Source organism: Molossus molossus, unplaced genomic scaffold (genome assembly GCF_014108415.1).
Source record: "Molossus molossus isolate mMolMol1 unplaced genomic scaffold, mMolMol1.p scaffold_m16_p_4, whole genome shotgun sequence".
In the NCBI taxonomy this organism is placed as follows: domain Eukaryota; kingdom Metazoa; phylum Chordata; class Mammalia; order Chiroptera; family Molossidae; genus Molossus; species Molossus molossus.
The window spans coordinates 94,391,439-94,416,959 of record NW_023425377.1 but is presented as its reverse complement, the minus strand read 5'-3'; the positions used below and the strand labels follow the sequence as shown (position 1 = coordinate 94,416,959).

Here is a 25,521-nt window from a genome sequence, read left to right as displayed (position 1 = left end):
TGTATTGAATTCACTATTAATTAAATGGACAAGTAAAGTGCTTTTCTGCAACATGAAAGCTTTAACATCACTTAGTGTAATATTGATTTTCTTTAGATAGCATCTAACATAAAAACACTCTTGGGAATTCTTAAGTTACAGCTTTCCTTACTTGGTTTTACTCTTTCAAAATTAAAGTGATAACCACAGCCTGTCTAATATGAGAAATGGTGTTCATGATTAAAAATCACATTTTATTCAAGTACATTTATATTGCTAAAAAGGTGCCTTCTTCATAGTTAGTCTATAATCCTTTGCAGTGACATTAAGGACAGCAATAAAAAAGATTCTCAAAATAGCCAAGAGAAACCTTGACTACATTTTATAATGCCACCTATACAAAGCTAATTATTTATCTACAACTCTGTAGCAATGTATTCGGGAGAACAAGAGTGTCATATTAAAAGTGGTATTCTGTTTTATTTCTAAATATACCCATCAAAGGAGGTATACAAAGAAAAAAGTATACACATTACAAAGAAGTGTACACAGTAAACATAAGGAAAAAAGTGAACCCGTGGATTCCAGCACAAGTAGATTACCAATAATCTATGAAGACAACCTCCAATGTGCTTTATGAAGTTAGAAAACAGGAAAGGAATAGAGAGCAAGTCCACTATCTATTTTGCCTCAATATGCCAAAAAAGGATACTCTGAGGTTTTTCATTTTATTTCTTAATGTTCTACAAGCAAAATGAATGTACTTTTTCTCACCTAGCACTTATTGACAGAAGGAGAACTAGAGCTGGCATCCTGGGAGACTGTACTGAAATTCTCAATGTAGGAAACAAAATTTCTTGTTCCTTTGAGAAACACTCTGAAGTTCTATTTTTTTAAAGATCTTGGAAGTTTTCAACATAAACACAAGTTTTCTTTGTGATACGCATGGCAAAAATGAGCTCATACATACTTACAGAGGCACACTTTCTAGAAATTTTCTTTTTCTTACTTCCAGGACATCTAATTTAAAAAATCCCTAAAGGGTCCAGCCAGTGTGGCTCTGTGATTGAGCGTCGACCCATGCACCAAGAGGTCACCAGTTCGATTCCCGGTCAGGGCACATGCCCAGGCTGTGGACCAAATCCCCAGTGGGGGACATGCAGGAGGTGGCCAATCAATGTTCTCTCTCATCGATGTTCTCCCTTATGGATGCTTCCATCTCTCTCTCCCTCTCCCTTCCTCTCTCTCTAAAACCAATAAAGAAAAAAAATTGTTAAAAAAAAAAAATTCCTAAAGGATCCACGTAAGTGGGTGGAGTAAGACCTTGCCTTGAAAGTGTTGAGACAGAGAGATGTTTCGGTCTCTAAGGATCCTTATTCGAGAGAATGGGAAAGAGGAAGCTGTCTGTGTTATTTGAGAGCACCACTGAAGGTTAGATCTGGAAGAAATCTTAAACATCAGTCCTTGCAAACCTCTCTTTTTTTTAAGGGGCTAAGGTACATTTCCTTTCTTTTTATTCCCCACACTTCTGAAAAACAAGACCAGCACCAACATTTACTTATGAGAGTCATGTAGTTTGAAAAAACATTTCAAGTTTTATAAGAAGTCATTTTAGAATTTGAACATGAAAAATGTAAACAAGCAAAACCTAAATAAACTAGAAAACCCAACCCTATAGAACAGTAGGCCCCAGGGTCAGGGTGTAAGAAGCATGAGGGTAGAGGAGGGTTCACCCGTTAATGCTACAGTTTCTGCCTTTTCTGCTTGGAGCGGTTCCTTGAAAAACAGCTCTCCAACTGAAAAGATACAGAAAATATTTTTCTTTTTTTTCTTTCCTTTTTTCTGTATTGACTTTAGACAGAGAGGAAGGGAGAGAGATAGAAACATCAATGAGAGAGAATATCGATGAGAGAGAACATTGATTGGCCGCCTCCTGCATGCCCCCCACTGGGGATTTGGTCCACAACCTGGGCATGTGCCCTGACCTGGAATCGAACTGGCAACCTCTTGGTGCATGGGTTGATGCTCAACCACTGAGCCACAATGGCCAGGCAATACAAAAAATTTGTTTTAAAAATTTTATTAAAAAATTATATCGGTCACTATAAGTATTTAAATGGTAACACTTTTAAATTACATATAGCCATCATGACCATCCTCTCAAGAGAAATATTTGAAAAGAAAAAAAGCAAATAGTTATAGAATTACCTGTGCGAAATATTTCATTTATTCTATAGCTTTTAAACTCATGTTCTATTTAATCCCACTTATATACTATATTTGACAATCAATATTATGTAAAATTGAGAAAATATATAACAGTTATTCAAAGAGAAAACAGTGTTACAGTTCTGAAATACTTATCTTCCTTTAAAAGTCCTCACTTGTCAATTTTAAAACTGCAGTTTACAGAAATTGACATTTTGGATGTTGAAAAAACAGGTCCTTTGGAAATTCAAAAGTTAAACATAAAATGAATGGTGTGGTTTTTTGTCTAAGAAATGTTATAAATAATTTAGGGAAGTATGAGAATTTCACAGCTGTTCAGGAAAATCCTCATATTTCCCAAAATAACACCTTGCACAAACACTGAAGGATTTTAGATCGGTCATCAATCCCAGCTTGCTCCTGGTGGGCTGGCCAAACCACAGAATTGTGTTTTGGAGGCGAAAACCTGGAGCTGTCGTGAGCTGGAAATCCCAGCGCAGGCTGAACAGAGGAACTAACAGAGGAGCCCCATGGACATGAACTGAGGGAATGGGAGAAACTGCCCATTCAACGAGCCCGTGTTTCCAGCAAGCTATGACAGAATATGTGTCATATTACTCAACTGAAATTTCTATGCATATTTAAACAGACTCACAATTTAATTTGTCTCTAAGATTGCATGTTGCTTGTTTATTTTTCAGTAGTCAACTTGGCAGCCTTCCATGCTCATTTTAATTTCATTTTGCCTCTGTAAAATCATAAAGAATATATAATAGAATAAGAACGGAATGCCACTAAAAATAAATTGGTAGCCCTGCTGTAGATTGACTTGGGTTCCATTCCCAGAGGCCAGGTACTGCCTTACCAAATGTAGCCAGTACTCAAAGCTCCCGAGTCAAGGGAATCAGTCCAGTGTGTGGCTGTGCCCTCCTCCATATTCAATCTATGATTCATCTCTGAACAAAGTTATATGGCTTCACCGAAAAGGGGTTTTTGTTATTCTTAATAAAACAATTAATCTTGAGTTATGGGTGCATTTGCTTCCTATTTTTACACAAACAGCAAATCTTCATGAAAAAAAAAAAAAAAGATATATATATATATATATGGATGAATATATATGGATATCCATTTCCAGATAGACAGATTGTATCTGTGGAGATACCATCATTAAGAGATTATACATGGTCAGTGGCTTCATGAAGTTTACATTCCAGCCCCACAAACAGGAAATGATAATACAGTGTGGGAACAATTGTGGCTGGGAAATGAATGTGCTATGAAAACACGAGGAATGCCAATGACCCTGACTGGGGGAGCGTAGAGACTGAAGAGAGGAGTCACGTCTTTCCAGAAGAAGTAGTCTGACCAGCAGGGTAAACAAAATTTCTCTAGGTGAAAAGAGCATGAACAGTGTTCCAGACAAAGGAAAGAGCAGATGCAAAAGCTCAGAGGAAAAAGAGAGCAAGATTTAAAAAAAAAAAAAAAGTTCTGCTTGGCTGGGCTGCGGGAGAGGAAGAGGCAGGATGGATAGGGGAATAACATGGTTTCAATCATTTTAACTATTTTTGACGTTTCCAATGAGCAATGGGGACTCATTGAAAGGTTTAGGCAAAAAAAAAAAAAAAGAAGAAGAAGAAGAGCCCTGGTTGCTTTGGCTCAGTGGTTAGATGTTGGTTAGAGTGTTGGCCAGAGGACCAATGAGTCGCGGGTTCGATTCCGGTCAAGGGCTCGGACAGTTGCGGTTTGCCTCCGGCCCTGGTTGGGTTGTGTGGGAGGCAACTAGTCGATGTGGCTCTGTCACATCGATGTGTCTGTCTGAGGAACAGAAGAACAAAAAATGATATGAGGAGATATATTTGCCTTTCAGAAAAATCACTCAAGTCATAGAATGAATGGAGAAGGGATTGGAGGAGTCATGAGAGAGGCAGGGACGTCATCAAATGTCTAGATAATGGTAAACTCTCCCACGGAAGGGAGTGTAGGGGAAATTAAGAAAAGTGGTAGAACTCTCAGAATTCAGCCCCATCCGGTTAGCGGCTACCTTGTAGGAATAGGGCATCTCTGGAACACAGACCATTACAACCTTAGCAGGTGGTCACAAGGAGTCAAAGTAAAACAAAAACAATTTGTGAAACTCTCTGAACACTTATTTTGTTACATAAATGTGGCCATTGAGAGAAAGATGGAATTAAGACAGAGAAAATGGGAGTTCAGACTTTCCTGATAAGGCGACAGTATTACAAAATATAATACGCATTCAACCATCTGAAGTCTCAAAATACTTTTAAACATCACACTTGAATCCACTGAACATAATTCAGTTAAATACAGCCTGTTCAAGTTTAATGTCCACATCTCCTGGCAGCTACTCCATTTGGAAGTGGCAGCTTTTTTGGACACCAGTAGTTCGGTAAATCTGCGGCAGGCGATTGCAAACCAGTTTCCATCTTGATTTAACGTTGTTTTAAGTTTGTAAGAAAAACGTCGCTGTGTAAACAACAGACATTTTGGTTAAACACCAAAGTTCTTATTTTGGCTGTTAAATCAATAATGCAGCTGGATTGGAAGTCGTTTACATTCCCTCAAAACTGGGCTTCAGTTCAGCTACTATTGCACTGACATCATTTTCCAGCAAGATCTGGCTGCTCTCGGTGGCCGGTTTGGAACTATCCTTTACAAACAACCACATAATTTTCAATGTTAACACGTTTCAAGAAGTTCTCACAAATGGCCTATGCTTAAAATAGGACAGACAATCCAAAAATAGTCTTTCGTCTAATGTATACTTTACTAGTAAAACACTTGAAGGTAATTTTAACAAAAATATAACACAAAGACCTTTGGTGACATTATTTATCTTTGCCTTTACCTGAAATTGACTTTGCAAGGTCACTTATTTTTCTTTCTATACAAGAGTAATTAATATGTAACTCGGAGTAATGGTTCTCAATTTTGCTTTGGTGGAAGAGCCCCTGAAAGCCAGGTGCTTTTTCCGAAACAACAAGATCCGGGTAGAACGTCATAGATACCGATGTACTATTTAATTACGCTATGCAACCTAGGGATACTTTACAAAAATAATAATAATAGTAAGACCAAGTTATAGTGCCAAAACATAAAACCACAACTAGTAGCAAATAGAACCATTAAAAAAAAAAGAAAAGAAAAAAGGCAGTTGAATACACCACAAAATAAGTCATGATGAGTTTTTCAAAGAACATTAATTTACAACTTGCATATTTACAGCAGCTAAAAGTTAAAGAAAAAAATATAAAGCAAAAACGCTAAAATGTATTCAGCATCTTCTTTAAAAAAAATTTTTTTCTTTATTGATTTTAGAGACAGAGGAAGGGAGAGGGAAAGATAGAAACACCGATGTGAGAGAAAAACATCCATCCACTGCTTCCTGCACACCCCCTACTGGGGATCAAGCCCGAAACCCAGGCACGTGCCCTGACTGGGAATCGAATCAGGACCTCTTCGTCTATGGGGTGACACTGAATCCACTGAGCCACACCAGCCGGGCTCAAGACCTTCTAATGACTATTATTTCATGTGACTTGAAAAGAAATGTCACCATGATTCCATTTCAGCAGCAAAGTGCTCTCATCCAGCTGGCCAAATAAAAGGAGGTTACAACCTAAAGGATCACAAATTCAGAGCTTTTAACTACAAGACCTCAAATTGCTTACCTGAAGGAATTCTCTGACATTAGATCCCAGGACGCGCAATATTGTATCATAACCAGATTCTTGACAAAAGACAAAAAACATCTTCCCAAACATTTGGAGGATTTCTCCAGCATTGAGATCTATTTCATAGGTTTGAGAGAATAACAAAAACACAACATGTTATAGGAAGACTACTGTTAATGGGAAGATTAAAAATAAGTGTATAATTTAAAAAATGTTAAACATCCTCAATTTTTGTGCCTAGTGGATACACATCAAGTGAAAAAATTTCTGGCCAGGACAACGCAATGAAATCTGAGAAGACAATGTATCACCACGTTAATGCTATAAATTTATTCTCAATAGAAAAGCAATCAGTTTCTCAGCTTCCATGACAAACTAAGTAATTTTTAGCTTTTTAAAATGTATATTTAACGTGTACCTTCTTTTTTCTGAAAAATACAGTAAGATCTTGAAAATCATCCAGAATGTACATGATATTATTTTGATCAAAATGATTTTTCTTCAACTAAATATACATATTAATGAGTTGGCTGTATATAGTATGTACCCTAATATCCTGCTTTTTTGTTTATATCCAATTATTATTTCTTAAAACTTTAAGATTTTTTTGTAATAGCAATTTTAATTACTATCTCAGTCAATATAGGCTGCAACAATTTATTTAATAAATCTTTTTCCAAATGTATGCTTTTCCAGTGTTTGATACTATATGTAACTCTGAAATGAAAGCACACATAAATCTTAATGCAAATAAATCTAATAAATTTCTTTAGGAAAAACCACAAAGGATTTAAACATTGTTTAAAGTGTATGATTTCTTTTTTAAACTCTATCCTTGACTACACTAGATATCTAATTTTTAAAAACTGACAGATTTACATGAAAAAAATTTTGTATTTGTTTCCATTTTGATTACTAATGGGGTTGGATATTTTTCTTCTTATTAACAATTTACCATTTTTCTTTGTAATTCTTATATTCTGTGGTAGATAGTATTTGCTCTTTTAGTTATATTTGGCAAAGCTAAAAAGCTTTTTTCTATTCCCTCCAAAACGTAGCCTGGTTATAAATTAAGCACTCTGAGAATAAGAGACATTACTTTGAGATAGACCCTTTTCATGAAGCTATTTTTTTTTAACTTTGCCTTTTTTGTGTGTGTCCTTTCTCTTTTACCAATAGCTAACAAAAGTTATTACAAAAGATATTTGGAAATAATATTGTCTGCATATGCCATTTGTATAATCACTGTGCTGTTGACATCATAACATGTTATTACAGTATTGATTTTTTACATTAAGAATCAATAATTTGCCCTGGCTGGTTTGGCTCAGAGGTTAGAGCATCAGCTCATGATCCAGAGAAACCCAGGTTCGGTTCCCACTAAGGGCATGTACCTCGGTTGCAGTTTGTCCCCAGCCCTGGTTGGGTTGTACAAGTGGCAACCACTCGATGTGTCCCTTTCACATCGATGTTTCTCTCTCTCTCTCCCTCCCCTCCCACTCTATCTGAACAAAATTGGGAAAAGTGTCCTCGGGTGAGGATAAAAAAAAGAAGAATCAATAATTTGCCCTGGTCGATTTGGCTCAGCAGTTAGAGCTTTGGCCCACGGACCAGTGAGTCGCGGGTTTGATCTTGGTCAAGGGCATGTACCTCCATTGCAGTTCGTCCCTGGCCCTGGTTGGGTCATGCGTAGGCAGCCAGTCGATGTAGCTCTATCACATCGATGTTTTTCTCTGTCTCTCTCTCCCTCCCTCCCTCCCACTCTGTCTTATGACAAATAAAAAGTATCCACCAGTGAGGAATAAAATAAATAAATAAATAAATAATTTTTTTCTTCCCCAACACATGGCTTTCTGTGGGGAGGGGCAGAGAGCTCCTCTATTCTCTAAAGAGTTTGTAAAAGAAAAAATAGGACTCAGCATAGCCTGAGCTTAATGTTACATGTAAATGTCCTCCCCACCAGGGTTGTGCAGTGCACAGCCTGTATGACTATGACTATACAATGTGACCTTGGACCACGCATCCCAGTGGGCTTCTGTGTGTGACTTGGCCAAAGAACGAAAGTCATATTCAACTTACTGAGGACTTTGCTTGCAGCAGCAACCAGATCATACGTTTTAGAATCATCATATATTATTCTAACAAGAAACTGTCCTTCTTCATCTAACTGTGCCTCTTTTCTGAAAAACAAAAACGAGACCAGAATAAAAGCTGGAATAAAATAAGTACTATGGTTACAATGATTGTATAAACAATGGTTTTATATCTGAAAAAGAATTTGTTTTTGGTAAATGTGTTTAAATCAATGTGTTGTACTTAAAAGTCTAGTGATTAAGAAGAAATGATTTCACATTCACCTCCCCAAATTAAAGTGGTATAGGTAAGTATATTTTAGCAGCGCTAACATTTATATAATACTTTAACACCCAATACAACACCTGACATTAAATATAATCAAGAAGTACCTTTTGGTTTAATAAATAGTTAGCAAATATTTGCTTAGTGCCTATATATGCCAGACATTGTTCTAGGCACTGGGAATACAGTGTTTAGTAAAACAAACAAAAATACCCGACCTCCTGGAACACACGTATTCCAGGAGCGGAGACAGAAGGGGCATAAAACTAATAAGTAACATATATCCTGGTAAGTTGTTTGGAGAAAAACAAAGCTGGGCACTGGGATAGGGAGTTCAAGTACAATAGCTGGAAGCTTCCCTGAGTAGCAGGAAATTGAATGAAGTCTGAAGGAGCCTGGGAGTGAGCCACGAGCCACCTAGGGAAGTGTGTTTGGGGCAGAGGGCAGATGGCTGAGGACATGCAAAGGGCTAGACCGGAGCAGCCTGGGGAGTTCGTGGAACAGAAGGGGCCAGTGTGGCTGGAAAGAAGGCAGGCAGGACAGCTGTAAGGGACCGGGTCAGAGAGGTGACAAGGTTGGACATTGGGATGACTCTGGCATTTACCTGAAAGAGATGGAGCATACTGGCACTTGATATGAGCACTGAGACTCACTGACCTGGTTAAAGGGATGGATCCTGCTACTGCATGAAGAATGGACCGAAAGGACAGGACAGAGCGAGGAGACCAGTGAGAAGACTACTGCCAGCACTCTGGCGAGAAATGCTGGTGACTCAGCTCAGAGTGGAAGCAGCAGAAGGAGTGAGAAGTGGTCCATGTTCGGATGCATCCTGAAGGCAAATTCAACATGATCTGCTGATGGACTGGATGCGGGGTGCGACGGATGGAAAGAACACAAGATGACACTTGGGTTTGGCCCGAGCAGCTGGATAGATTTGTCAGCAGTAGCTGAACTGGGAAAAATGCTTGGAGGTGGACAGGGGAGTAAGATCAAGAGCTGTGTGTTAAACATATTACAGTTTGAGTGCCAAGTGGACTGATAACATCTTCTAACATATCCTTAGCTTATTAAATACAGCCAGCTCAAAATATACACAGTATTAATGAAAGGGCATTATAGTAATTTGTAACAGTTGTCATGATTGTAGGCATGCATGTATTTTGTTAAAAGCTGAATTATTTTTCTCAAACAACTGTCCAAATGGTGAAGGAACATCCATTGTCCAAAATATTGGCAGCTGTAGAAGAGAAATGACAAGCTCCCAGATATCTTTTCCAATGTTAAATTCACAAAAATACGTGGAGCTTGGATATCAATCTCTGACTCTCAATCCAATTCTTCTAAATCCTTGTATGCTGCCAAGAGAGCACAAGAGAAACGAGCCACTATTATTAGGTAAATGTTCAACACAGTAGCTCAAAATAGCTCCTTAAATGCTGCCAGGGCCGGCCACATGGAGTCACAACCATTTGCTCTCCCTCGGAAGCTATCACAGCTGCTGCCGTGGCTATGATACCAGAAGTCTGCCCGAGGGGACAGTTCCAGTGACATGTCTTAGGTCCAGGTGGGATGGAGATAGTCTTTAAAAACCCTGTGTCCTTCAGAGCATACTATTATTTGTCCACAGTTAAGCACAGCGGTGTATGTGGAAAAAGAAAAAAAGAGCATGATTTGGTAAACATGGGAATTTCAATGTCAGAGCCCACTCTCCAAAGGAACTTGAACAAATCAAATAAAGCACCTGAGCATTAAAACCTTTCTCTTCTAAAATGGGAGCAATAATATATCCCACCTTCCACAACTGTAAAGAGGTAAAGTGTGCAAAAGTGTGAAAAGTTATTTGTATTACTAATGACTGTAGTACTTGTAGGTCTACGTATTCAACAATTCAAAGAGCTACATATAAGATGTAAAATTCTTCTCCCTTTTGCTGACCATACACAGCTGTTAAATGAAAGAAACACACCTTCAACACCTCATCTTTGTAATAGTCAGTGAAATAGCCCAAATTATGACAATATAAACTGCAAACACTGACTATCTTTTTGACAAATGCTACTGCATATCTTATACATTCTAATTTCTATTTGTATAAAAATATAAGATACAGATGCTCCTTGACTTATGATGGGGTTATGTCCCAATAAATGTCCCAATAAACTTTTCATAAGTTGAAAATGTAAGTCAAAATATTGTAAGTTGAAAATGCATTTAATACACCTAAACTAGTCTACCTTAAATGTGCTCGGAACACTTACACTAGCCAACAGTTGGACAAAATCATCTAACACAAAGCCCATTTTACAATAAAGTGTTGAATATCTCATGTGATCTATGGCTACAGTATCTGAACAACGCTGGCATACAGTTGTCTACGCTCACCATTGTGGGGCTGGCTGCCCCTGCCCAGCGTCATGAGAGAGCACTGGACTGGACATCACTAGCTCAGGAAAAGATCTAAACTCAAAATCTGAAATATGGTTGCTACTGAATGTGCATCACCTTCCTACCATTGCAAAGTAAAAACATCTTAAGTCAGACCTTGGTAAATCAGGGTTTGTTTGTATAAGAAAAAACTTTAAAAAATCCTCCACTATCCTGAGATAACCACTCTTGATATTATAGTCAAGTTTTCATGCTTGAATATACTTGTATAAATAACACGTGTATTCAATATTTGAATAACACACACCAGATTATACTGCTTTCAAGCCCCCTTTTTTGACTCACTCTTTGTTGGACATGTTTTCGTGTTAGTAAATATATGTCTATACTTTGACTACATAAAATTGCATTCTATAGACATTAAAGTTTTACTAAATGTTTTGATTGGTTTCATTTTTATTTATTTTATTATTGCTTTTATTTTCATGTTGCGATGAATATTTTGTAGCTAACAAATGATATTTCTGTGTAAAAATAGAATAAATGCCTGGAAATGAAACTAAGATTTTATTATGAAAAAGCATTGTTTACAGATTGGAATTTTGAAGTCTCTGATTTAGGGCATTCTAATAAAATGTAAATTGATTTTAATTAAATATATAATAATAAACTACAAATTCCCGCTCTCACTGTGCCTATTCTGTTTCTTCCAGTTGGGATAAATCAAATGACATAATTTCTGTAAAAATCTGTTTCTTGGAAGCACCGATCCATAACAACCATTAAGTGAATGAGGTACAAACAGAATGCAAAGTCCCTCTAAAAAAATAGAGGAATGGCCTCTTCCCTAGAATTCCCCTAAATATGAGTCAATGCACCCTTTCTTTCCTATCTTTCATTTTAATAAAATAAACTCCTTTATCTTTTAAGCTTCACTTCCTGAACCGATTGGTCCAAAGTGCTCCCTGGAGGGAAGTTGAAATATAAATTAAACAGTAGGACGTGAAAGGAAATAATCATTTCCATGAAAAAATTTCATGCCGAATTCTAATGAATTATTCAAAATATTTAGGATTCCAGCCCTGACTAGTTTGGCTCAGCGGTTAGAGCATCGGCCCCGCAGACCAAAGAGTCCCAAGTTTGACTCCGGCCAAGGGCATGTACCTCGGTTGCAGTTCATCCTGGCCCTGGTTGGGTCCTACGGGAGGCGGTCAATTGATGTGTCTCTCTCACATCGATGTTTCTCTCTTTCTCTCCTCCTCCCTCTCTCTCTTCTGCTCTATCTGAAGATAAATAGAAAAATATCCACAGGTGAGGATTTAAGAAAATTATTTTAAAAATATTTAGGATTCCTTATTTATATGTCTCTTTAAAAATCTTTGGGAGTTTTGGGTCCCTCTTTATTCTTTCCCACCAATGCCCTCCACTCATCCCAAGGAAAAAAGTTTTGCCGAAAATATTTGAGCACCTATTGTGCCCCGGCATTTTTCTTCTTTTAAACTGAAGTCTTAGGACTTTTTAAAAACTTTTTCTTCTTTATTGATTTGAGAGAGAGAGAAAGGGAGAGGGAGAGAGAGACAGAAACATGGATGAGAGAGAACATAGATTGGCCTCCTCCTGCATGCCCCGCACTAGGGATCAGGCCCACAACCTGGACATGTGCCCTGGCAGGAAATCAAACTGGGGACCTCTTGGTGCATGGTTCGAAGCTCAACCACTGAGCCACACTGGCCGGGCCCAGGCACTTTTCTAAGCATTTTTAATATACCAGTGAACAAAATTAGTTTCCCTGCCCTCACAGAGCTTACATTTTAGCTGGCAGAAATAAGCAATAAACAATATATACTCCAATTGCATAATCTATTATGAGGTGATAGGGAAAAGCTAATTGGAGATATTATAATAAACACTTTAGTGAGAATTGATTGAATACATTAAACTCAGCAGGAGAATTTACGGTGAAAATGGAATGGTAAAAAAATTGCAGGCCATATTGTCACTGAAGACAAACTCACCTGGGGAGAAATGACAAATAATCACTTTCTATGTATTCATAGCTACCATAAGTGTTTAAAATTTGAGTATGTACAAAGGAAAATTTTCCCAAGTAGCAAATCATTTCCCACTTACTTTTAGAGATGGTTATTTGTTAGAATTTAAACTGCTCACTTATTTGCACCAATTACCCTTCCCCCAAAGGTAGTAGGTATATACATTATGGTGGTTTTCTGTGGTTTGGGATTGTGGTTTTTGACTCACTAGTGCCTAACCCAAGTGCCTGGAGTAGAGCATGTGTTCAATAAACATGTGCATTTTAAAATAAGTGAAGAAATTAGTTAAAAATATTTCCCACATGTGTTTCCAAAGTCCCTATTAAAAATCAAACAATCAGCCCTGGCCGGTTTGGCTCAGCAGTTACAGTGTCAGCCCACGGACCGAAGCGTCCCAGGTTCGGTTCCCGCTAAGGTTGTGGTTTGTCTCCCGCTCCGGTTGGGTCGTGTGGGTGGCAACCAGTAGATGTGTATCTATCACATTGATGTTTCTCTCTCTCTTCCTCCCTCTCTACCTCCCACTGTATCTGAAGATAAACGCAAAAATGTCCTCGGGTGAGAATAAAAAAATAAATAAAAAAATAAACCAAACAATCAAACATTACTAGCAAAAGTCCATACTTTGTTTTCAAGCTTACAGATTGTTCTTAAAAAAAAAAAAAAAAAAGGTATACAATTTGTTGGAACTATCCAGGCAATATTTCTAACAACTCTATACTTAAGAAGATATTCCTTAATTACAAAATGTGATATACAAAAATTGAGTTAAAATTCTGAACCTAAGCTCCTCCTATTATACACCTTTCAAGTAATTTTAGGATTACAAAAAGTGCTGGCATTTAGATAAAGAAATTTCCCGTGGAGGTATAAAAAAAATGTATATTCTGAAATGAGAGACCCTAAATAGTTGAAAAGGAGTCTTCTTTTTTCACTTGATTTTTAGAGAGAGAGGAATGGAGAGATAGAAACATTGATGTGAGAGAGATACATTGATCGGCTGCCTCCTGCACGCCCCTTACTGGGGAATTAACCTGCAACCCGGGCATTTGCCCTGACTGGGAATCAAACCGGGAACTCTCAGTCCATGGGACAATGCTCAATCCACTGACCCACACCACCCAGCAGAAAAGGAGTTTTAAAACAAGGTGAGGTGTCAGGCAGAAAAAGTCAACATACATCAAACAATCAACCTGACCAATGACAGTTCAAAGGGGTCCTGATCCTTCAAACACCATCATCACAGTGCATGCCGTACAAAAGACAGTACGTAGCTGTTGTCTTGTCAATCAGTCCTGGAATGTCCACTGCAGTGAGCTGTAAGGACATCATGAATGCTGGCTTGTGTCCAACCATTATTAAAATTAAAATCTCTCACTGTAAAACACAGGTAATAACTATATATAACCTCTTAATTAAAAGTGTCTATTGTGGCCCTGGCCAGTTTGGCTCCGGGGTTACAGCAGACCAAAGAGTCGCGGTTTAATTCTGGCCAAGGGCATGTACCTGGGTTGCAGTTCTTCCCGGCCCTGGTTCGGGTCACGCAGGAGGCCACCAGTTGATGTGTCCCTCTCACATCAATGTTTCTCTCTCTTCCCCCCTTCTTCCCCCCTTCCCACTCTATCTAAAGATAAATGGAAAAAATATCCTCAGGCAAGGATTTAAAAAGTAAATAAATAATCCATAAATAAAAATGTATATTGAGTTTTTTTGTGAGAGGTTGTGAAGCATTAATGGCCTCTCAATTTTCAACAACTCCACTGATTCCCGGTGAGTCTGAATCCCTGGAGGGCAGACTCCTGTTTGAGAGCACCGCCAAGGGGTGCGGCCCTTTAAATGTAGGGCCGGCTTCCTGCTTGGACCCTCTTTCAGTCGGTAAAGGTCAGGCCTGTCAATGCACTGCGTTCACTCATCCAAGAATTGTAAACAGTGACAGTAAATGCTCTCATAAGCGACGTGGATTTTGGCCAAGTAACATCACTCTTGCTATATAATTGCATTTTTTTCTGTGTTCAGCTTACCACGTGATAGTTTCATTAGTAATGGCTTGAATTTTGAACACATACGCACAAACGTTTCAAACGAGGTTTTTTCGTTCGGTAGCTTCATCAGACACATGGATTCGCTGACACCCCTGTGTGTGCATTTCATCGTTAACTGGCCTCATGAGTCCATCAAGTCATTGCTCTTCTAAAAACAAATTAATTGCTCAAAATTTCTGAGGCTCTGTTCTCCTACATGTGCTGGTTGGTGAATAAAATCACCTTTAAAAATGTGACAACCAAAATAACCTGTGCAAGTTCCTGAAAAGTCCAGGAAAAACAAAAACAAAAAATGGGTGGTATTAACGCACATATTTGTTGTCCGTCACCATGATAAATTGCTTGTCTTCGAAAAGGAGAAAGTCATTGGTCCTTCTCTTTGAGGAGAGAGCACATGATATGACCATTATATGCCTGCTCTGACGATTAATAGCTGAGTAGTTTGAGGCATGGCTTAAAGTATTGATGTCTCAGTTCTCTTATTTATAAAATGAGAATAATAGACAAATCTGTTTTCTATGCTGATTGCTGTGAGAATTAGGTGTGGAACGATATGGTTAGTACTATATAAATGTATACATAGTAAGTGTATACACACACACGCATACATGAACTGTTACACTCAAAACTGAATGACATGGTAATGAGAGCCTTCTCATGTTGCTTGTAAATTTTTTCAGTTTTACAAATATGTGTCTGCAGTCTATGACACTGACTTTAAGCATCACCGCATATATCTGCCTTTAGACCCTTGCTAAAGGATTCAGTCTTGTCCTGAATTCAATTTAATAACTGTCTTTTGGTACATGATACTGGTAATACAACAGCAGTGTTCTTAATCCTTTCATTATATCCAAGTATGAATTCCAACCTGCCAAAAGAAAATGCTATAATTTATTGCTCTAGCATCTACTTTTGCTGACATAAGAAATGTCCATTTCAAAAAAGAGCTTATATTTTATTAAATAGTAGTTGATGTCACCATTCTGACATAATAAATCCTGGAGCTATCTATCTATCTATCTGTATGTAATGAATATACGTGTACTCTATTCTCTGGAAATTAAAATGTGAAAAAATTCATAAATACCTTTCATAATTCATATATATACATATATAAATACACACACACATACATATATATATATATATATATATATATATATAGAGAGAGAGAGAGAGAGAGAGAGAAGAGAGAGAGGCTTCCAGTGTACCATAAGAATTTTTAAAACATGCAATACCTGGTTACAGTGTGGAGTACTGACCTCTTTTCCTCTAAATTGTCAATGAAAAAAATGACAACAGCCAACACAACAAGAGCTATCTGGTGTAAATGAATCAAAAGTATACCTATTTTTCTTGTCAGCTATACTTTTTGTTGTGCCACAGAATTTTAGTAATTACTTTATGTGTGCCATGAGATGAAAAGGGTTGAAAATCGCTGCCCTAGGCAATAGTTATAATAGTTTCATAGAGACTAGAGTCAAATGAGACTAGAGAGACGTTAATCAAATAGTAGAATACATAATTCTAACCTGTTGCATGTACAGTGAAGCAGAAGTACTGTTTTTGAGGTGAGAGAAGGCTTCGCTGAAGAAATAGCATTTGTTTTGCCATCTCAAAGCTGTGCCCTATTTATGTGTATGGAAGGGGTGGGGGAGGGACGGAAAGGAGACCCTCCTAAGCACACGCTACTGTTACCCTAACACATGTAAAAGCTAACACATGTGCTGAGCATGTTTGAGTGATCTGAAGATTGATCACAAAGAATTTCAATAAAGCAACAATTTCATAATTCATGATTCAATGATGAAGGGCAAGTAGATCCAAATATGCACTAGAAGCAAAGCCACAGTAACAAGGAAGTACAATAAATACTTCAGAATGTTTACCTTTATCTGGAGTCAAAACTCCTTTAACCTCAATATCTTTGATATCGAAAAACATGCTCCATTCTCCTAGACATAAACAAAGACACAAGTTTCCCCCACTGTTTCCCTTTTCATGAACCAGGTGGCAAAGTAGCAAATGAAAAAGCTGCAAGTACTCACTTCTGAGTTGTCACCCTCTCAACAGGCCGGCTATACAGATGTCTTTAAATGTGTTTTCTTGTTGATGTCTGCCAGAGTATCCACCCAGAACTGTCACTTTCCAACACAATGAAGAAAAACACTTGCTATGGAAAGAGTCAAAAGGACATCGTTCCTTGCAAACAGCACCAAAGGCTAGTTAGTGTTGGCCATAACTACGTCTGAGTATGTTTTTTTTTATCCTTACCCAAGGACATTTTTTGCATTTATCTTCAGATAGAGCAGGAAGGAGAGACAGAGGAAGAGAGAGAGAGAAACATCAATATGAGAGAGACACATCAAGTAGTCGCCACCCACATGACCCCAACCAGGGCTAGGGACAAACTGCGACTGAGGTACATGCTCTTAGTGGGAACCGAACCTGGGACTCTCTGGTCCAAGGGCTGACACTCTAACCGCTGTCCAAACCGGCCAGGGCACATCTGGATATGTTAAGAAGAATACATATTTTCTAATTTATCCTCTGGTGCTCATTTTAATGTTTAACATTTCTTCTTGACCCACTCCCCCAAAAAATGCTTTTGTGATTTTTTTAATTCTCAAAAATTGCAGAATGTTTGGGAAACAATGACCCAGCTTGACATCTACGGTGACCTCAGATCATCAAAGTAAAACCCCAGAGAGAAGACAATGGCCTGGCTTATCACCTGGGCTCCATGCTGCTCACCAGACTTGGTCCAGATTCTGGGAGAGCCCTAGGTAAGAGCTCACTGGCAGGTCTGTGAGAGGTTTGCAGTCAGATAATCTACTTCTACCTAGAAGAATAACCTTAAATGTGAGTGAGCTTTCAACTACTACTGTGCCTTCTTCAACCTTTCAGCCTAACTGGCCCATCTTCCTACAGAAAAAGATCTTGATCCTAACAATTATCTAATGTACCTATTTTTAAAATCTGAATATGAATTGGTTTGTATTGAGGAGATTTCTGGGTGAGAAAATTAATATAGTTTTATTTTTGTATGCATACTACATCAGCTCCTATTTCTATCTGAAAAGGGGCAGTAAACATGGCCCCAAAAGAGCTGGGTAAAAGTACTGGCTTTAACATTGACAAAATAAAATAGAATAGAATAAAATAGAAAGAATTGAGCTCACTTGTGTATGGAATTTATAAGAACAAACTCAGAGAAACAGAGAGCATTGGGGTAGTGACCAGGGCATGGGGATGGGGGAGACGAGCAACTGTTGCTCCAAAGGTACAGACAGCCATTACCTTTTGAGGTTCTAACATTAACAAATTGATTATACCTAATAATACTGTGTCATATGCTTGAATGTTGCTAAGAGAATAGATTTTAAATGTGCTCACCACAAAAAGGAAATGGTCACTGTGTGTCGGGATGGAGGTGGTAGTTTATGCTGTGGTGGTAGTCACTTCACAGTTTATAAATGTGTCAAATCAACACATTGCGCACTTTAAACGTTATGTCAATTATACACGTTATGTCAATTATATCTCAATAAAGCTGGGAGGGGGGGAGGGTAGGAAACTGAGCTAGAAAAGCCCTTCCTATTTCAAATGGGTACTGTAGCACTCAACTGAAATGACAGAGAAAAGGACTTTGGAATTACTAAACAGCATTTATTACTTAAAGTATCATTGATACACTAAAACCTACTTGTGCAAGGGTACAGAAAGGTATAGACATTTAATTAAATAGCCTCATGAATATGAAAATGTGATTAAAACCTAGTACACTATTTTATTTGATTTAATTTCTTTTGATAAAATCAGTACTAAGAACATAGGCTACATTTTCAAACAACAAATAGGGTTGGGGGGGGGAGGTCTCCAAGGATATAAGATTGATTCCAAAGTAGAATGTGAGCAGAAAAACAGCATAATGAAGGCAACATTCTTCCTGGAACCTGAAGAGGGGGAGGATGGGGCAAGTCAGACACGAAGGACCCAGCTGTGGGGCTCTAAGAGCAGCGAAGGGGAACGTGGGAAGAGCCAGGATGAAAGAAGGGCATCTAGGCAGCACTTCGGATGAAAACCAAACCAAACCAACCAACCAACCGGTACCAGCTTCATGGGACGACTAAACAAGAAAAAAGAGTGAAAATGACAACGAAGTTGCTACTTATCCTAGGGCAATGAAGGAATATTTAGACTGATACTGATTGCAATGAGCTACTGTTATTTAAAGGAGAGCTTCTTATCTTTCAGGTGAGCTGAGGAAGGGAAAAGTTGAAACACTTTGGTTCTAGAGTGAAACACAAAATAATAGCTACCATCTATTAATGTCGTTTTTCAAGAACTGTGTTAAGCACTCTTTACCTTGTTACAACATTATAAAGTGGGTATTATTTACTCCTTATACAGTTGAGGCTTAGAAAGATGAGGCAACTTGGAAAGTCACATAATGAGCTTATAGCAAAGCATTTGCTTTTGTGAACCATAAAAGGTCATTTGTAATTGGCAAATTCAAGTAGATACATTGATGTCAAAACCAGAAGATTAGTATATGCTATCCAACAGTCAAATGTTTCCATGTTTGAATTACAGTAAGGAAAATAAAAGAATAAGACTAAAAGTAGTCTGATGTTTCTAGATGTTATTTGAAGGTAAGGATTATATCATTCACTTTTCAATCCTCAGTGTCTATAACACAGACTATGCTCATTAAAAATAAGATTAACTAGAGAATGAATGAATCAATCAATCAATGAAAGAATAAATTAATGAATAAATCAATCAATACCTGAATAAATCAATAAATACCTTCCTTACTATAGGTAAAAACCACACTAAACATATATGTATTATTTTTATAAGGAAGATGATTGACAGCCTTCTAGAGAAAATTACTCCAGTATTTATCAACTAACAGTTTCATTATATGATTTTCAAATCTCATACCAAAATTTTGATCCTAGTGTTTTTCTCAGATCTTTTAGTAAAACAGAGAAGGGCTAATCAATACCCTGTGTTGCACATAGGTATGTCAAATCAATATTTCTTCCTTGGCCTGCTCAACTCTATGCAAAATAGTTTTTACAAAAGTGCTTTTGTTTCTTTTTAATAGACTTTTAAACATTTTAGGGTTTTTTTTTTCTTATCTTGATTCCATTTTTATGTTACAATGAAGTTAAAAAAAAATCTAAAATCAAAACCCATAATTTGATCCAATGATTAGTTTTTCCAGGCTGATGAAAGAGTAACAGAGATGATTAGATCCAGTATTTAAATACTTTTCTAATATGTATATCTTGGCTTCATGTTATTTTCTGAAATGATGATTGGTTTTTCTCATCCCTTAGGAAACTTGGCTTTTATAAGGACCATCTGAAAACTGAAAAGAATCCAACAAAAGATTTCAAGTAGATTTAGAGGTCTCTTTTGCTTTTTAACATGTATTTATGGTCTAGATCAGAGGTGGGCAAACTACAGCCAGTTGGTCAAATCCAGCCCACTACCTGTTTTTGTCTGGTCCAGGAGCAAAGAATGTTTTTTACATTTTTTTTATATGGTTACATTTTAGTAGTTATATAAGCACCTACATAATATCCTCAGTGTTGACTCTTGGCCTGCAGCACCTAAAATATTTGCTATCTGACCTTTTACTATCTACCTTCCATGTAGACCATTTTTCTTTTTCTTAAAAAGAGGAATTTAAAGCTCTTGGGAAATGGTTACATTGTTGGGGGTATAAGTAGATACTGAGTTTACAAAGAAGTATTTTTGGCTCTTATCCACTTAGAATTTCTTGTCTGGAATCTTTTACTTAGAATTTTATTTGTCATTAAATGTTTGGCCTCCTTTCTCATGAAGAATGAATGGATGACCATTTCTACTAAATTAAAAAAAAAAAAAGTATTATGCAAACTTTATAAACATCAATTTCCATAGTTTCTTACAGACCAAAAATGAAGATAGAGGGGTTTGGTACTTACTGAGACAAAATAATTTTTTCATGTAGTCGCTTTTTCATAAAAAAGTAAAACTGGAAGTATCTTGGACCATTCACTGCAGTGATTCTCTCTAGAGCAGAGGGTAAGGTCCAGAGGAGGGATCAAAATCTCCCAAGGAGCATTTTAAAATTAAACTCCTCCAACTTCTCCTCACCTATCCCCAGGCGGTGAGAATCTCTCTGGATAAGCAAAAGCTCTTCCAGGGAGCTCTTAGTAATAATCCCTCAGGGGTACTAACTGGGTTGGAAAACAATGACCTACTTTAATCTCCTCAATACAGGAAACTGAACTATGTTCTCTAGTCCAGATACTAAACATTACCCAATACAAAATGAGCTCCACTAAAAATATTTGGGAGGGGGGGATCAAAATGAATACCTGGATTGCAAATGCTAGTTTAACTAATAGTATTTCCCTGTCAGGGGTACATAATCCTTGAGATCATTTTATTAAAACAACAACAAAATACCCATATGATTTGTTTCATTCTACCAGGAAAAAAAATATTTAAATAGTTAGCATTTGAACAGATTAAGAACATTGCTCAAAGTTATTTTAAGACACAATAGAGCATTAAAAATATTGATGTTTAATTTAAAATTAATAATTTGATTTTCAAAGTAGAATGTAACAATATCGTCAGTGTGATTTGGCAGAGTTAAATTCTCACATCAGTGTAATTTTTAGGTATTTTGACCTTCTCTGGAGAAAATATGGACAATACAAGCAAATTAATTGATAATTTAATTTTTAAAACATTTCTGATATTTCTTTATGACATAATTTTTCATTTCTGTATCTAACAGTGATCTAAATTGATAAGGGGTAGGATATACATTCTAAATCTGGTTAAAATTCATAATGACTGTTTAACCATATAGCCATCTTTCTTTGTGCTCTCAGAATTCTAAATATATTTATTGTCATAGCATATCCACCAGAATAGTTGGGAATTTCTATCTTACAGATAAGAAAACCTGTGAATAATATGTATGATATTTTCATCAATTCTCAAAGAAAATGGCTTAAAAATAACCCTGTATTTGTCGCAGTTTAAAATCTTGCTCTTGATGTCTGCCTTCTATATAACTCTTCACTAAGCAAAATAAAAATTATAAAGGCATTAATGCAGTTCACAAAAAATTCAAATCTCAAAGTGAGCTTTAGTGCCAAGATTCTCGTTTCATTTAACTATATAATTGCCAGATCTCCACTTCCCTTTATAAAATGTAGATGCGCCTTGTGGGTAACATAAGTATGGCTTATGGATCGTGAAACATTGCTTAATGACACAGACCCAAGGAAAGGAAAGTTGCATTTTAGTGTTTAATATTTAATACTGGTCATATCCATGGAAACATATTTATAAAAAATACCCATCGTGTAACTGTACAGTAAGCCTGATTGCTAATAAGTGTAATGTATTTAGGAAAAAGACCGCATGAAAACATCACCTACTGGATACAATAAAATGTAAACAGCTAGGACAGGAAATAAGAGTGACCACGCCCACCATCTCCACTTAACATGATAGTTAAGATTATTGTTCCAATTTGATAATCCATAATTATGGTTTTGGTGTAGCTGGTTAGTTGTGGTCATCTATACAATAAGTTAAATGCATATTTCACCAGAATGAGAGAGGGGAAAAAAGGGAAAGGCCTCTGTTAAATTGAAATGTTCCATGTGGCCGCTGAGATGACCCATCATTTCAACAGTTTAAACTTTCAGGTGCCTGTTGTATTTCCGTCACATCTAGAGTCCTGGGTTCACAGTTCTAGACTGAAACTAGGATGTCCTCCTACCATTGACAGCCTTCGCCATAGAAGAAACAAAAAGGGCCTTTGTGGGGGGCGGAGGTGAGTTGGGGGAAATGAAAGAGCAAACATTCCAATTTCACTTTATTTCAGAATGAATAAATGCATGTGATTCACAGTTGCTCAAGAAATAGTCTCAGGAGAAGTCAGTTTTAGCACACCGAAAGGCTTCACTATCTGTGTGTCTATAAGGTGGGTAAATTTTAAATGAGCCAGGGTCTTCCGTTTGTTTCTATGGACTCTGGGAATTTGAACGTCGCGGAGGCCTTTGTGGTCCCCGGGGCCCTTCTTCGCGTGGGAGCCGCAGGGCCTGCAAAGCCTGGGAGCCGCCGGGAGCTGGCAACGCGTTCCCACGCTCAGGCCGGGTCCGGAGGCCGCAGTGACCCAGAGGCTCCTTCCCCTGGCTCTCGCCCTCGCAGCCTCGCCCCGCCCCGGCCGCCCCTCCTCTCCGGGTCCCGGCTCCGGAGCGTGGGAGCGCAGCTGCAGCCGGGAGCGGCGGGCGGAGGCATCTCTGAGATGCGCGCCCGCGACCTGAGCAGGAAGCGGAGAATGAATCGAGGGTGGGAGACAGCAACCCGGGCCGCCTGGGGACTCCCCACGCGCGGCGCCAGCGCCGGGCCCAAGCTCCAGGAGCCAGTTACTTACTTGATGTCTTCCCACACCTCCGGACCATAATTGCGGATCACCAGCAGCTCCAGCGCATGGTTCACAAATCCGTACTGCGGGCAAAGAGGGAAACCTGAGCGTCAGGGACCAGCTGTAAATGGAAAGGGCTTGAGGGCGAGGCTGCATTTGCTGCCACTGTGCTGCTTTAACCTTGTACCCCGCACTCTGGGTCCAACCTATTCGGGGTACTCGCAGCGACAGAGGAGTATCACAGGGGCGCAACGCACCCCACCAATAAAGGGCAGAGCCTATCCCCGTCCACCCTACCCCCATGCCACCTTCTTACCCTCGCTCACCTGTCACGGCTCGGAGGCAGGCTGGGCAGGGGAAAGTGTGGCAGAGGGGACACGAACCCTGCACCTCCCACACCATGGCTCTCAGCCTCCCACACCCGCGGGGCCGGCTTGAGCCGGGTAACCCCCACGCTTGGCCGCAGTCCCCTTCCCGAGCTCGGGAATCCCAAGCGCGGTACAAAACTGCGGATCCTCTTGGAAGCAAAGGGAACCACCGTCCCCGCCGCGACCTCTGATGGTCCCACCTCTCCTGCCCCGGACGCAGGCAAACTGCCAGGCTACTCCCGCAACCAGAGGTGTGCTCCCGAGTCCCCTTCTGAGCCAAGCTCCGGTGGCACGGCCAGTTCCCTGGGGCAGCTGCGATGTGAGGATTCAGCCTGACCCGGCTAAGAGCACTCACCATGGTGTCTGCTCTCGGAGCTGGGGAGGCAGCCCCCACGGAGAGGCACGGCCGAAGGGACCCAGGCGGCGGCTGCAGCGGCGACAGCGCAACAGGACCCCAGCGGCAGCATAGAACTGGAATGAGCGCAGCGGTTTCGTCCCGCCTTGATTGCCACCTCTTCCTAGCCAATGGCAAGTCGAGCCGCAGGGGGCTGGTCGCTGCCTCCTAGTTTTTGACCAATCAGCGGCAGAGGAGGGAATTCAGATGCTGTCACTACTGCTGGGCCTTCCCGCCCCCGCCCTAGTGACAAGGCTTTCATTCGAGGCCATAACAATGACGGCGGAGAAGCCCCTGTTTTGTTCCTTGTATGTTTTGGGACAGAAAAAATGCTACCGTTGCAGGCCCACCAAAGAAATTCTTATCCAAAGATCTACCCTCAGAGGTAGCAAAAACTGAGTAGAATTGTGTGTGTTTATTTTACAACCCACAAGCCTTAAAAGGAATACGCCCTCCTCTTGTTTAATGTCATCTTGCAGATAAATATTTCCTTTGTGGCTTAGTCCGCAACAGTTTATGGTAAACTGAAAGCTAATAATACTGAACTTCACACATTTTACTTTCAGTCAATGAGACTAGTTGAGTGGGCCGGCTAAAATTTTTAGCAATACAGTTTGATGAGCGTGGTGTCAAAACCAGCTCTTCCCATCACTAAACTTCCCTACAAGATCCAATAATGATCTGTACTCGATACTGAGAGGATGCCTGATCCCACATCACAGCCAGCAACCACAAATCCAAAGTTTTGGACTGTCCAGAATTTGGTCTCTGTTGCTGTTTTTCAGAGATAATTGATGAACTAGGAAAGTTCAGTGGACTGAGTGCCTCCCCATGAACTGAGAGGTCCTGGTTTCATTCCCCATCCGCGCACATGCCCGAGTTGTGCATGCACAACTCAATCCCCAGAGAGGGGCATGCAACAGGCAACCTATCGATGTTACTCTCTCACATCGATGTTTCTCTCTCTCCCTTCCTCTCTTTCTAAAAAAAAATCAATAAAATCATTTTTAAATGATACAGAAAGATATATAGTTAAATAAACAAATGACATATGAATGTAATCATGCTCAATTTTTTTAAAATCTTCACCTGAGAATATATTTAATGATTTGAGAGAGAGAGAGACAGAGAACCATTGATGTGAGAAACATCGATTGGTTGCCTCTTGTACCCACAACCTATGTATGTGCCCTGATCAGTCAATAAACCTGAAACATTTTGGTGTTTGATGATGCTCCAACCAGCTGAGACACACTGACCAGGGAAACCCTCATTTTTTTTTTTTTTTTTTTATGGTTGTACAGAATAAGGTGTTATTTGGGTAGTAAGAACACATACACACATGTTGCTATAAGCATAACCTTTTGGAAAAATACATAGAAAAATTTTAAAATGTATATTGTCTATAATTAAAAGGAGTAGCTGGAGGGACCAAGACTTTTACTTTTTGCATTATGACCTTCCGTATTTTTTTTTCCTATTCACATGTAATAATTTTTTAACTTGTTAAAAAGGCTTTTTTCTCATATCTCAATCTGTCTTCCTTTGAACAGCCGTAGAGTGAGCTGTGATGTTTTCTGTAC

General features: G+C 38.9%; 1 protein-coding gene across 2 annotated transcripts in view; it reads right to left on the bottom strand.

Annotated features, from left to right (window-relative positions):
* The window catches only part of GUCY1B1 (guanylate cyclase 1 soluble subunit beta 1), a 47,942-nt gene extending 23,928 nt beyond the window's left edge, over positions 1 to 24,014 (bottom strand). Inside the window, exons 1-4 of one of the 2 annotated variants that reach the window (XM_036240647.1) lie at positions 23,900 to 24,014; positions 23,186 to 23,259; positions 7,965 to 8,065; positions 5,883 to 6,001 (exon numbers count right to left, since the gene is read on the bottom strand). In XM_036240647.1, the coding sequence (XP_036096540.1) occupies positions 5,883 to 6,001; positions 7,965 to 8,065; positions 23,186 to 23,259; positions 23,900 to 23,902 (297 nt within the window). In that variant the 5' untranslated portion in view covers positions 23,903 to 24,014. The other variant, XM_036240648.1, reaches the window with a different exon arrangement.
* Between the last annotated feature and the right edge of the window lie 1,507 nt (positions 24,015 to 25,521).